Below are 14,964 nucleotides of genomic sequence, written 5' to 3' on the forward strand. Positions count from 1 at the left end.
AAGTCCTCGCAGAGGCCACTGTATTAGGGCAGAATTGTATATGGCTGGTTGGGAGATGGGGCTGGACGCTGCAGTGAGGGTCCCACAACTCTCCCTGCTCCTCTGACAGAAGGTCATTAGTCGACAAGTTGAGCTGTGGTGATCTTTTGCAAACAGACTCAGCTGAACTCATGAAGATGGCAGTGTGACCCAAAGAACAATCCTGTTTACACCCGCTGTGCACCATCTTACATTTCTGTTCCCAACTTTGTCTATTTCCTGTGTTTTCTCCTATGGAAAGTCTTCTGTAACCCAGAAAATCTTGTTTCTTGAAGGATAGAAAAAAATTATATTAGTGGTGGGGGTGTTATTGTATTTCCTTCTTCTTTGACTTTCTGTAGAACTTAGTGTTCTTTGATATTTATTGTGACAGGGATGCTCTCAGCAGCTGATGTTGAACGTGCATAGTCTAAGTGTCAGCTGTTAATGGGATTTCCAAACCAGGAAGTTAGCCTAGCATGCTGTCATCTCCGTGCTGTACTGTGCCGTCTCAGCTGAAGCGGAACGTTAATGTTAAGATGCTTGTTTATGCTCTGTCTGCCAGACACTTGAAGTGTCATCTTTGTTCCTTCCTGCAGGTGGATTCGACTTGGAAGTAAAAGGCTGGGGTGGAGAAGATGTTCATCTCTACCGGAAATACTTACATGGTGATCTCATTGTGATTCGGACTCCAGTTCCTGGTCTTTTCCACCTCTGGCATGAGAAACACTGTGCAGATGAGCTGACACCCGAGCAGTACCGGATGTGCATCCAGTCCAAAGCCATGAACGAGGCTTCGCACTCCCACCTGGGAATGATGGTCTTTAGGGAGGAAATAGAGATGCATCTTCGCAAACAGGCGTACAGAACAGACAGTGGCGCTGCCGGGTGACAGCCGCCAGCACACTGAAGTCTGAGCCACAGACCAGCACTGTTATTCAGCCTTAATCCAAATCAGGATTCTGTGCCTCGTCCAGAGAAAAACTTTATTTTTCATGTTCTTTCTGGATTTTATTTGTAGTTCAGCTTGATGTGAGAAAAAAACACAGGTGTTCTGATGCAAAGCCAGTTTTGTGAGAGAGAGTACTGTAGCAGAAACAGTTGACAAAATGAAATTTGGTATTTGTTCCCAAAATAGTTTGAAATAGAGTCAGCCTGGTACCTGTGTTCTGATTGGCCCAGGGGTGCTAGGCTGACGTTGTGTTGGTCGGCACATCTACAGGGAAACAGAACATTGGTTTGTCATGCTCTACAGGCAGATATCACCTGCTAACCACTAAGTCGATGATTCAACTTCAGTTTTTAATGAGAGCTTCTGTTGATGACACGTAGAATGTTTTTTCACAGGGAATAATTAAATGACACATCTGAAATCTCCAGTCCATCAAAAAGGCAGAAATCAGGGCCTCTTAACTTCCTGTTGCTTTACCTCTAAATCTCTGCCTTTAAGCCAATGCATACAGTATATATAGTTTAGAATCTACGATTTGATTATAAATAAAATCTATCATTATGTTATCATCTTCAAATGCATAATCAAAACTGCTAGATTGTTTTGAACAAACAAGTAAATGAAGAAGTGTTTATACAAATCATTTTGTTACATCGGAATGCAGGAAAATAGCTAGGTTTGGGAACATCATCTTAATATAAGCCAGAGGCATCACAACCTTCCTGAAGAGGCATAGAAGATACAAACATTATAGTCTGGTTTTGTATGGCTTTTGTTTTGCACTGTCTTATTTAGCATAGGTACAGATATATTTATTTTCTAATATGTTAATATTTGCCACAGCTGTGTTTGCATTTGTATTATACTTCCAGTTGAAGGCATTTCATTGGAAAAAAAGCAATTTAATGCATTGTATAATAAGATCACTCTGATTTGGAAGGAAGGAAAATAATCTGATAGAAATATGAATTATGGAGTACTTTAAAAAAGTATGTACAGATTGGCTGTTATTTTAATTGAAGTGTAAATTATATTAATGAGACCAGAGGAATAAGAAATTATATTCTGATAGGACTGTACTATAATATTTATCATATGGATATTTTATCATTGGGCCATTTGACTTTTAAAGGGGACCTACTATTTGTATATAACCCATGAAAACTCAGAAAAAATCATTTTTATTCAGTAAGTCATACACTTTCAGATGTTACAAATGCCAAATTTCTAGGTGCTAAAGTGAATCCAATTTCATAATAACTAATTATTGAGGGTTCTAGCTGGGTAGTATTTAGGTGTTTTTTTTTTTTTTTAAATGTATAAAGTGCTTTCTGCAGAATAAGAAAAGCCAGCGAGTGTCTCCTTTGTACACATTGATTGTGAAGACCATGGATATGGTATTTAAAATTAGGAAACTTAATTAAATTACAGAGGTGGATTTTGGCTTGGTTTTGAGATAAATGATTTTTATTTACCTCCTGTTTTTTAAAGCTAGCTTTTATTTGAAGATGGAAACTAGACAGTGAAAGCGTTACTATATTTTTACATTAAGTGGTACCAATAAAGTATTTTCTTACCAAAATTAAATGAAAATGTGGTAAATTAATCTCGTCCTCATTTAAAATATCTTAAGTTCAACAAAGTACACAGTATGCTGTTGTGACATTAAAGGATAATAAAGCAAACGCCAGTGCGCAGTGCTGGTGGGCAAGCCCCAGTGACCTGCCTCATCTGTGCCTCTCCCAGGACTGTGCACACCTCACTCTGTGTCATAGTCAGTCTGATTTGGTCATAATTTGTCCATTGTTCTTTCATAGTTCCCAAACTCTGTATATCTCTACTGTTTAATTTTTGAATTCATGTTATTATTTCATTGTATGTTTTCTAACTTTTATACGTTATTGTGTTCTTAAAGTTCACCCATGTTAATATCCAAATATTCATTTTTATTATTGAGTAGCATTTCATGAATATATCATGATACTGATATTATTGATAATATATGTGGTGCTTCCAAGTTTTTTTTGTTATGCTATTGGTAGCTTTTGGTTGTTTATAGTTTTTACTGTTTTCTTTTGCTATTTCAAACAGTGGTATCATGAGCATGACCAAACATGTCTCTTGTAAGTATGGCACAATTTCTGTAGGAGTAAAATTCCTATATCATTAGTTGTATGTATATTGAACTTACTTTCCAAAGTGAACCATCCAACACTGGGTGGAGTTTACTTGTGTTCTTGGTAGTACTTAATTTTATCAGACCTGAAAACAATACTCCTGAAATTAATCTGTAAAATAGAAAGGAAGAATCTTTTTGGATATAGCATTCCAGCCAGAGGTAATTCCCAGATTTGATGCCATACCAATCAGAATTACAATACAATATCCATAGAAACTCAGAGAAGAACCTTAAAATTGATACAGAATCACAGAAGACCTCAAAAAGTCAAGATAGTCCTGAAGAATAAAAATAATGCCAGACTTACCACCAAACCTGATTTTCAGTTATGCCACAGATACCTAATAATCAAAACAGCATGCCGCTAGCACATGAAAATTACTAATGAATGGGAAACAAAACAAGACCCAGCTATAAGTCCATACACCTACAGCCACCTAACTTTTGACAAAGATACTAAAACACAGTGTTGAGAAAAGACATCATCTTTAAACAATGGTGTAGAAGAATAAAACTTGGTCTTTTTTTCTCTCACCCTTCACACAAACCAATTCCAAATGGGTCAAAAATCTCAATATTAGACCTGAAACTGAAGAAAGAGTAGTGGGTTCACTTCAGGATGTGGCTCAGGTAAGGACTTCCTGAGCAGGACTTTGGAAGTGCAGGAAATAAGGCCAAGAATCAGCAAGCACGAATCCATGAAATTAAAAGGCCTCTGTGCCGCAAAGGAAATAATTGACTGGCAAGTCAACAGAATGGGGAAGATTCTTTGCCAGATATATATCTGACAGAATATTAGGGTCTAATATACAGGGAACTCAAAAAACTAAACACCAATAAAACAAACCAGTTTTTAATCTAGGCTAAAGAACTAAACAGTTTAGTTGGTGGGAGTGAAAATTTTAATTAGCTGCTGTGGGAATCAGTGTAGCAGTTCCTCGGAAGACTAGAAATAGATCTACTTTATGATCCAATGATACTACTTCTGGGCATAAACCCAAAAGACTGTTTCCTGCTATAGAGACTCATGACCATCCATGTTTATAGTTGTTCTATTCACAATAGCTAGGACGTGGAAACAACATAGATACCCATGAATGGATGAATGACTGTGAAATGTGGTACTATACACAATAGGATTTTATTCAGCCATAAGGGAAAAATGAAATCAAGAAATTTGCAGGTAAAAGGATGAATCTGGAAAACATACTGAGTGAGCCAACACAGATCAGAAAGAAATACATTCTCACTAATATGTGGATCTTAATGTTGAAGCTTTCAGTGTGTGTGCACTTCATTTTGAGTACCTTTAAAACCTATAAACCCAGAAAGGGACAGCTGGTGGAGAGGGGAAAGAACGATCTTAAGCAAGGGGGCAGTATAACGTAGGTAATATGAAGGAGAAAATGGAAATGCTGGGGAGGAAGTTTAAAGTGGAAAGGAGAATGGGGAGGGGAGGGCAGATGAGGAGGTTGAGGAAAAAATAAGTAATTTCTAAGGATGTTGGGAAAAGCCACATAGAAACCTATTTTATAAACTTTCTAAATAGCTATCGGCATAACAAGATATACCTATGGGCACTGTGTTGGCTAATGGTGACGTCGACTTTATTACATCTGGAATCAACTAAAACTTTCCTGTTTTAAAACAACTACTGAACTTTCCTGTGGGGAATTTTTTACTCAGAATATTTGAAAGAAGAGCCATTACAGATCTGGGCCACACTTTCTGGTGGCTGCCTACATGAAGGCATATGGAAGAAGGAAACTGCTCTTTGCCTGCTTGCCCTCACTCTCGTTGTGAGTCCATCTGTCTGTTGTTATAATGTTTCTTCACCAATATTAGAACCAACGTCTTTGGGATTCCAGTGTAGACTGAAGACCGGCAGCTTCCCAGAGTCCTCCAAGTCCGGCATCGGGTTGTGACTGCTGAGACATCCAGCCTCACAGACTAAACAATGACCTAATTCTTCCGCTCTCCATTGTGAGTCAGCCATTGCTATACTACCTGGAATACATGTTATAGTCCAGCCTAAGAGATCCCTGTTTAATATATTTGTATCTATTCTATCAGTTCTGTCCCATTAGAGAACTAATATAAGCACAATATTTGCATAAATGTTAGGGGGATAACAAACCACTTTCCAGTTGGGTTTAAGGCGTGCATCACAGGAGGAAACACAAGCCTTAGTACTGGAAATCTGGCCAAGAACCCTTTGTTGTGGAGCTCACAGACCTCAAGGGTGAAACAAACTGTCCTCTAAATTCATGTTTCTCTGCACACCGATGAGTACAGATTCCAATAGAGAGAGCTCTTCATGTAGTGAATGGCAGTTAAGTTACTGCAGAAACTCATAAGTGGTCCAAGGGAAGAGAGAAAGTGACTGTGGATGCAGTCACATGTTGGACATCTTTATCGCACACCCCCCCCCCCCAAAGGACTGTCATGGAAGAGTGTTGTCAGAGTCAGATGTTAGGGATGACTGGAGCAAAAATACTGTCTTATGGATGTAATAGGACCTCTACACTTGTGAACCGAGAGAGCTGAAGTTATCTGTACAAGGTAAAGCCAGTCAACATTCTAGCACGGGATGGGAAGGAATTCATGATTCCCCTCCCCTGGTTAAGGAGCAATGAGCAGCTGATAGCTTCTGGGGAAGGGGTAGTCAGTTTTCTTTAGGGATGTGACTCCCATGCTCCAGTGGATGACTCCAATGTCCAGATGTATATGGACAGGACTATAGAATCAATGGGTTATTAAACTTTAAAAAACAGAAGATATAAATTTAAAGTGGAGCTGGGAGGTAAGCAGGGTGGATCTCCAAGAAGTTAAGGTGAAGAGTTGGGTGTGAATATGATCAAAATACATTGTATGAAAATCTCAAAATATTAATAAAAATATTTGCTTTTAAAAAGACTGAGCTGCTCTGGGGACCTGAGATTAGGGAAGAACCAAAAATCAGAGAGGGAGTTGTGGGGAGCAGAAGGGCCAGACACCGAGAAGCTAAAGGGCACAGGCAACAGGAGGCTCAGGCAGGCAAATGGATTCACAAGAAAAGATAACCCTCTCCTTGATGGTTAGGATCTTTGATGGTTAGGATCAGATCTCATCAGCTAAGGATCATCCTGAAGTTTGGTAAGCTGAGCCCGAGGCCAGGCAGTGGATCAACCTCTGGAGCCACCTACCTGTCCCTGCTGTAGAACTGCTTAAGTTCCATGAATGTACTCAATACACCATAGCTTCATTCCTTTATCTGGTGACTAATACTCAAAGCTCTTGAAGGCAAGAAGACAGGTAGGTCCTCTGCCAGACCCCAGGCCTCTGGCTGCTTCTCACACTCCCAGTGGCCTTGGGAGACACACACTCCAAAATGAAAACATTAGTATCCCTTGGGGGTACCATTTGAGGAGTCTCAGGAAGGTGAGAACTCCCCCCGCCCCTGCCGCTCAGTCCACAGACTATAAACTTAAAAGCTGTAAAGCTGTAAGGTAAAGAAAGACAGAGCCAGCAGATGTCAAACACTTCTCCAGTATAGACTCACTGGGCAGTGCATAGACCAGGCTCTCAAGGTCATCTTCATATGCATAGGAAACCAGCCTAGAATATATGAGATCCTTCCTTCAAACAAATGAACAAGAAGTCAGAAAGATCTCAAATCACCCAATGAAACATTTCAAAGTCTTAGAAGATGAAAAGAAGGAAGAAGAGAAGGAAGGAAGGAGGGACAGAGAGAGGGAGGGACGGAGAAAGGGAGAGAGGGAAGGAAGGTAGGTCAGGGAAGAAATAAAGAAATGGAGCCTAAAAGAACAATACATGTACTCAATCAAAAACTCTAAAGACTCCACCAGAAAACTCTTAGAATTGATCTTTTTATTGAAAGAATTTCCTACAATATATTCTGATCAGTCTTCTCCTCTCTCACCTCCCCAAAGTCCCATCTCCCCAACCACCCAGCTCCATGCCCTTTATCTCTCTCTCTCTTGAAAACAGGCCAACAAACAACCCCCCCCCCAAATGTAAATGAATAAGCACAAGAAACACAAAGAAAACCCATAAAAACACAAAACAATTATCATTTTCAGCAAAGTGATAAAATACAAAAAATTCCTACAGACACCCATAACTTTTCTATATGACGATAAGAAATCTGCAGGAAAAGAATTGTGTGGAGGGAATGCTGTTCAAATAGTTTAAAAAGAAAATCCTAGGAACAACCCTAATAAAGGGTAGAAGCCTTCCAAACTGGGAACTGGGAGATACCGAAGGAAGACATTGGAAAGGACGCGGTAGAGAGCAAGTCCTCCCACATGCCCAGATTGGCAGAACTGATACCTGCTAAAATGGCTGTGCTAGCCAAAGTCAGTTCAGATTTAACAATCCTCATCAAAACAGCAAGGAATTCTTTACAAAATTAAAAAATGAAAAGTCCTTGAGCTCCTAGGAAGACACACAAGTCCCCCAAACATCCAATCCGTCCTTATCAGAAAGCAGTGCTGGGAACGCCACTGGTGGCAGGCGTAATCCCAGCACTCGGGAAGCAGAAGAAGATCTCAGGCTGGGGAGGGGGCTAAGAGCTCTGGCTTCTTTTGCAAAGAACCCGAGTTCAGTTCCCAGCACCCACTTGGAAACTCACAACCATCTGTAACTCCAGCTCCAGGGAACCTGATGTCTGCTTCTGGTCTCCATGGATACCAATCACACACACACACACACAGACAAGCAGGCAGGCAAATAACCCATGCACATAAAATAAAACTACATTTTAAATGTTTTTAAAAGAAGATTCCCAGGTTCAGGGTCAGCTGAGCTACATAGCCAAGTCTCTGTCTCACACACTAAGGACAGTGTTCTCTTTTATTGTTCCTAAAAGGCTGTAAAAAACTAGGAGTATTTGAAAGTTGGAGAGATGACTCTGCAGACAGGAGCACTCACTGATCTTAGAGGGGACCTGTATTGGGTTCCCAGCACCTACATGGCTAATCACAGTTATTTGTAGCTCCATTTCCAGGGGATCTGACACTGTCTTCGGGCCTCCGAGGACAGCAGGCGTGCACAGGGTGCGTATACATATATGAAGGCAGACACTCATACATATTAAATTAACACATTTGAAAAACAAAATTGGATTATTTCTTCCATGAAAATTTGGTTTAAAAAAGTCTGGGCATGCATTTTTCTATATAGGAAGATTTTTTTTTAAATCCACAAGTTCAATTTATTTAATAATTACAGGGATATTCAGGCTTTCTGCTTTTTCTAGAGTCAGTTTTGAGTAAGTTGTTTGGATAAATTACAGTTTTCTAATGGTAAAATCAAATTTAGATGAAACCCACCAAGTGGCTCAGAATATCCTCTTGTTTTCTATGTTATGTACAGGATTTAGGATAACATTGCCATTTACTCGTGTCTTCTGTTTCTTTCTGGCCAGCCTCCTCAGGGTTGGCAAACTGTCTCTAGCCCTTTGCAGTAACGACTCTTATCAGCCGCGGAGACCAGTTGCTCAGAGCCTCCCCACGTGATATACTCCGCGTCTTTAACTTAATACTCTTCGAGTTTAACCTCTGAGAGATGTGGCCATCTCATTTTGGTTTTAGTTTTGTTTCTCCTTAGGGAAGAGCTGTTGGGTACCTTAGTATATGGTCATTAGCCATCTTTTGGGAAATACCTGTTAATGTTTTTTGTCAGTAATTTTTTTTAATGGCTTACTTTTGTGGTGGTTGTTTTTTGTTTTGCTTTGCTTTTTCGAGACAGGGTTTCTCTGTAGCTTTGGGGCCTGTCCAGGAACTAGCTCTTGTAGACAAGGCTGGCCTCGAACTCACAGGGATCCGCCTGCCTTTGCCTCCCGAGTGCTGGGATTAAAGGTGTGCATTACCACTGCCTGGCTTGATGACTGGTCTTAACGTCAATTTGCCACAAATTAGAACCACCTGAGCAGGAAGCCTCACCTGAAGAATTGTCCTGAGACTCATGTGGGAGGACCTGGCCCAGATGTCCGTGGGCAGAAGGAAGATGATTCGCCTTTTCCTTGTGGGTCTGTCTTCCCTCTTGCCACTGAGCTGACTGACCCTGCTGTTGTAGGTGATGACTCCTTCACAGATATCAGTTCTAAGGCCTGTCATTGGCTAGGACCCTCCAGGCAGCTTCCAGGTTTCATGTGCCACACTAGGACTGCAGAGACTCCCAGCTTCATGCATTGAGCAACTAAGTACCAAGTTGCCGGCCTCCCCAGTGTGAGACAGCTACTGTGGAGTTACTCTGACTGTTGAGACGGCCAGCCTTGAGGGTTAAACAACCACTGGGTTCACAGCCTCTCAGGTGTGAGAAAACTGTTGTTATTATTTTATCATAAGCCAACTTAGTTATATATATATATATATATATATATATATTCCTCTAGACAACCCTGACTAATACAAATTAAACAGACCAGGATAGGAATCTTCAACCTGTACAAGCTGTTATTCAGGCTGCTCTGCAGCTTAGGCCCAAGTGGCTTTTGGTCCTGGCGTTTTATCGCAGCAACAGACAGTAAACGAGAACAGAAATTGGTACCGAGAGTGGGGTTGCTTTGATGGACCTGACCATGTGGCTTTCATGCCTTGGACCGTTTGAGGGAGAGAGGTAGAACTGAGTGCTCCCAGCTTAATGGGCTGTTCTGTGAGCATGAGAAGTAGGGCTGAGAGTGACGCAGATAATGAACCCCGGCTTGGGAAGCTGTAGGGGAAGTTTCAGTGTTTCCTGAAGACTCTGTCAGGACCCTCCGTGTGATAGATACATCTGAATTCAGAAATGCGGCAAGTGAAACTTGTACTTTACTAGGACAACAGATGCTGATCACCCGGAGCTGAGGAATCTGTATTAAGAGTCTACCATTATTCTGGGGAGTATTCCCAACAGGCTCGGGCGGGCCCACATCTTCAGCTTTGCCACCTGAGGCTCACACAGCTTATCTGTCTTAGAGGCTCAGCCTCGCACGTCTGCTGTTATCCTTGGTGGGGACCCTACAGTCTCGGCATCTCCAGTGTGCTGGACTCTCCACGGCAACTGAGACTGCACCTTCTTCACCCGTAGCTGCCTGGCTTTCCTGCAGGGACTCTGACCATGCCATATGAATCCAGGCCTCAGCTGCTCTCTACAGCTCCTTCAATCCTTCAAAACCAGTAGCCTGTGGGAGACGCTTACACCGTATTTACCAAGTTCTGCTGACAGTTTGATGTGCAATCTTGGCCTCCTACTGGACCATAGCTTCTGTACCAGTTATTCAAATCACTTCTATATTCTGGATTTGAGACCTTTATAAGATGTCTACGTTACAAATAATTTCTTCTAGAAATGAGCCTATTTTTCACTCTCTTAATGGTATATGTTAACAAATGAAAGTTTTTAGTTATAATAGAGTCCAAGTCATCAATTTTCTTTTAATTAAAATTTTCTATCTTTTTGAGTTTTATACATGAGTACTGTATTTTTACCATTTTCCCTTCACTCTCCCATCTCAAATTACATCCTTGTCTCCCAGTTCTCTCTTGAATTCATGACCGTGTGTGTGTGTGTGTGTGTGTGTGTGTGTGTGTGTGTGCAAAACCACTTAGTATTCCTCACATGTGCACGTTTAAAGCTGACCACTTGGTGTTCAAAAACCAATCAAGGCACTCATCCCAGAAAGAAACGGATTCTCCTTCTCTCCTCAGCCATTGATTTCCTGTAGGTCTACATCTAGGGTTGGGGCCTAGGGAAATAAGTCCCATCCATGTTGACATGTCAAATGGTGTAGTTATTAGGTAGGACTCCCATAGCCAACCATATTGCTGATATTTCATGGGTATAGCACCCTTGCCATATCTAGGCGATACTATCTGGACAGCTAGTGTCCTGATCCACTGGCTCTTACAGTCTTCCTACCACTCCTTCCATGATATTTCCTGAGGCCTAGAAATCGGGGTTGTATTGTGGATGTGTCCATTGAGGCTGAGCTCCTCGTGGCCATTTAGTCTCTGCTTTCGGACCAGCTGTAGGTTTCTGTAGTTTCCTGTCTGCTACAAAGAAGCAGCATCTTTGGTGGAAGGCGAGAGCTACACTTATCTGTAGGTAGAAGGATGAGTAATTAGAATACAGATAGAAACTCTATTGCTGTAGAAAAGGACAGTAGTGGCTTCTCCTCTTGGATCAATGACCTCTCCAGCCACAGGGAGTTGGCTGGGTTTATAGCATGAACTCCCATATGTTGAGTAGCCCTTAAGTCCAATGAGATAACTGTTTCTTACCCCAAGATATAAGTGCCCCTATTAAACCACTGCGGATCTTGCCAGGCTAGTCACTGTCGTGGTCTACAATCTCCACAGCTGAATAAGACTATTAACGGCCTCACTACCTCAGCAGCCTACATAACACCTTCAGATTCTATGAGGGCTAGTTCCCAAGGACAAGGATTCCAGGTCAGTGGCAGCTCAGTTCCTCCTAGTCCTGTATTCAAAGTATGCATGTCTTCAACAGTAGGGTTTTCCATTCTAGTTCTGGGAGGCAACCACAGGCAATGATAATAGCCTGTCTTGTTTCGGCAGTTTCTTGGACTGACCAACAACTGGAAGGGGAGGGGGGTCTCCTTTGTCCGGTAGTGGAGTTTTTATTAATCTAATCTATGACTTTAAACTTTTTACTTCATTATTTTTGCGGGTGTGAGTGTGTTGGCTGCATGTATATCTGTGTACCTCATGCAGAGAATGCCTGCAGAGGCCAGAAGAGGCTGTAGGGTCCCCTGGAACAGGAGTCACAGATGGTTGGGAGCCACCATGTATATGCTAGAAATCAAACCCTGATCATCTGCAAGAGCAGCAAGTGCTTTTAACCGCTGAGCCATCTCTCCAGCCCTTGTCTATAACTCTTAAGGGAGCATTGCCACTTAGTATGGTGACACACACACATGTGCACATTAGATGTGTAAAGATTGTAAAATTATGTTTTCCTGGGCTTTTTCAGACTTCCTTCATGCCATTTGTCTCTCTTTCCCCTCTCTCTCTCTCCTTTTGTGTGGCTCTTCCTTCCCTCCAGTTAAGCTCCTCTCCCATGTCCCTCTTCATCCTTCACATCGCCTTTGCCCTACTAGTCCCCTCTCTAGAGCTGCTGCCTCTCATCACTTCCGACTTTCCTAGCTTCCTCATTTGCTTCCAGTCTGTATTTAAATCTAAAACTTCGGAGCTAGGGCCCACAAGCAAGAGACAAGTTTTGCCATCGGGTTACTTTGCTCAGTATCACATTTTCCAGTGCTGTCCATCCATTCGCCTGCACATTTCATGATTTTCTTTACAGGTTCACAGAATTCCATTGCATATATGCGCCATTATTCACTTGTCAACTGAGGACATTGGAGTTGTTTCCTAGCTAATGTGGGCAGAGCAACAGAGAGCCCCGCTGATGCGGGATGCGTTGGTCCTTGGGACGTACGCTAAGAGGTGATATACCTGGGTCAGATGTCAAACTGTTTATGCTCTGTATTCGGATAATTCTCCACCCGGATTTCTGCAGTGCCCCTGCCAGTTTTCAGTCCCACCAGCAGTGATGAGGGCTCCCCTTTGCCTACATCCCCACCAGCATGTGTTCTCAGATATTGTCTTCCTCTTAGCCATTCTAGCTTGGATAAAGGAGGTTTCAAAGTAGTTCTAATTTACACTTCCCTGATTGCTCAGGATGCTGAATGCTTTCTAAGGTATTTCTTGCCCATTTTTAATTTTCTTTTTTAAAGTGCTCTCTGTTCATATGCATCGCCCATTCTTTGACTGGACCATTTGTTTACTTGGTTCCTCGTTTTTGAGCCTTTGCATATTTCAGTATATTGTACTCATTCAGTGCTCTGCATATACAGTTACTAATCTGAATGTCTAATTTAAGAAACGTTTTCCTACTTCAAAATAAAAAGGAATTTTTAATGTTTTCTTTTATACTTTCAAGCTTGCATGTGTAGCCCTCCTGGAAATTACTTTTGACATGTATGTTAAAGGTTAAGGGCCCTTTGGAGTTTCTTCTGATGAAGATCTGCTGATCGCAAACTCCATTTTAGTTATTATATCTTAATTTCTCTGGTTTAAAAATAGTTTTTAGAGGGTAGAAATTCTAGGCTTGTATTTTTTCTTCAGCCACATGAATATGGTTCTCTGTGTGCTGGCTTCAGTTCCCTCTGCTGTGAACTGCCAACTTAATAATGCTCCCTGCACCCCCTCCCGCCCCCCAACAACCCCGACACACACCCTCTTTCCCCGGTTGTCTCCGGATCTGTTCTCCATCTCTATTCTGTATCTTTTCTCATCTTCTACATGTAGATGTGCTTTTCCTAACCCTGTATGAGCTTCACTTGGCTCCTTGGATTTTTGTTTTTTATCAGCTGTGAAAAATTCAAACAATCCTTGTCCCATTCTCTACTCCTAGAATTCTGCCAGCCTGTGCTGAAATAACCTCCATGTCTCTTGACCTTTTCTCCCAACTTGATCCTGAGTTGGATTCTTCTAATTCCCTCAAAGTTATGGCCAAACCAATTTGAGAAAGAGCCAAACAGAGCAACCAAACTTAGACACGGGACTGTTGCTCACAGTGAAGCACTTGTGTGGCATGCCCATGGCCTTGGGCTCAGTCTCCAGTGCTGCAAGAGAAACGTAAACAAGGCATCCCGCAATGAAAGCTGCAATAATCAAATGTGCAAAATAGTCAACAGTCACATTTAGTAGAATCTTAAGTAGAGGTTAATTGGAGTTTATGTCAGTGGTTTAGCTCTTTGGGATGGAGCCACTGGAGGGCCATATTAAAACTCATCCCCAGCTGCAAGTTTGCTGGCCTAGTGTGATTTGTGCTGCAGAACTTGGGAACAGTCACTGGCATGTAGCTATAGATTATCAGCAGGAAGTTTCCCCGTCTCCATTCAGTGACAGCCTCAAAATGGTTTTCCTTGACTCCCTCGCTCAAGGCTGAACATTGTCGTTCAACGGCACTGTTACACGGCACGGCATTTTGATTTGTTTGTTTTGCCATGCCAGTCATACGAGCTGAGGTCACATGTGCCTTGGGTTTTCTTCATCCTCCCACATACCTGAGCAGGTGGTCCCTTATCTTACCATACCTTATCATACCTGAGCACATGGTCCCTTATCTTCAAGGCAAAATCTGTCTTCAACATCGTCCTGTCTTCTTCCAAATGCAATTGGATTCATGACGTTTGTAGAACCTTATTAGTCCTTTTCAGCAGGCAAGAGTTTTATGTTCCATGGTGCCAGAAATGATGAAGAATATAATTTGCCTCCTTATCCCTTCTATATAACTGCTTACCCAACTTTGTTGACTATCCATACTAAGTGTCCTGGTTAAGGGTTGATATTTCTAGGGATTTTTTTTTTTCTCGCCAACAGGGTGGGGTAGGACTTCCTCCCCTTACTTATACTATCATGACTTTATTTTTGGGAACAGTGATAGAAATTATGCTAACATGATCTAAGCCTACCTGTAGAAGGGTTAGAGAAACGCGTTTTAAAGTCTCTCGCAGATGGGATTTAACAGTGGAGCGGCCCCTTCGCGGCGTGCTTCTGTTGGGCAGTGTTGGTGAGAATGAGCAGAGTTGAGGCTGAAGGTGCAGGGTGGGGCTCTTTGAGAGCTGTAGAGAAACCCTCGTCCAGCGTGGGTTGTGTTCTCAGGGGGAGCAGGCAGGCTGGAGAAATGGGGGCTCGGCTTCCCATTCGGGACCCGGGTTCTCTCTGTCAGCTGACGGAGCTTTGTGTGCCCTACAGTGTAATCACTACAACAGAAGGTCCCATCTGAACTGTGTCTGGAGGAGAGC

At 42.1% G+C, this 14,964-nt stretch overlaps 1 protein-coding gene across 3 annotated transcripts in view; it reads left to right on the forward strand.

Annotated features, from left to right (window-relative positions):
- The window catches only part of Csgalnact2 (chondroitin sulfate N-acetylgalactosaminyltransferase 2), a 39,986-nt gene extending 36,996 nt beyond the window's left edge, over positions 1 to 2,990 (forward strand). For all 3 annotated transcript variants that reach the window (XM_038320153.2, XM_038320154.2, XM_038320155.2), the window contains one exon: positions 618 to 2,990. In XM_038320153.2, the coding sequence (XP_038176081.1) occupies positions 618 to 910 (293 nt within the window). In that variant the 3' untranslated portion in view covers positions 911 to 2,990. The remainder of the gene's footprint in view (positions 1 to 617) is intronic.
- The last annotated feature ends 11,974 nt before the right edge of the window (positions 2,991 to 14,964 follow it).

This window comes from Arvicola amphibius, chromosome 2 (genome assembly GCF_903992535.2).
Source record: "Arvicola amphibius chromosome 2, mArvAmp1.2, whole genome shotgun sequence".
Lineage (NCBI taxonomy): Eukaryota > Metazoa > Chordata > Mammalia > Rodentia > Cricetidae > Arvicola > Arvicola amphibius.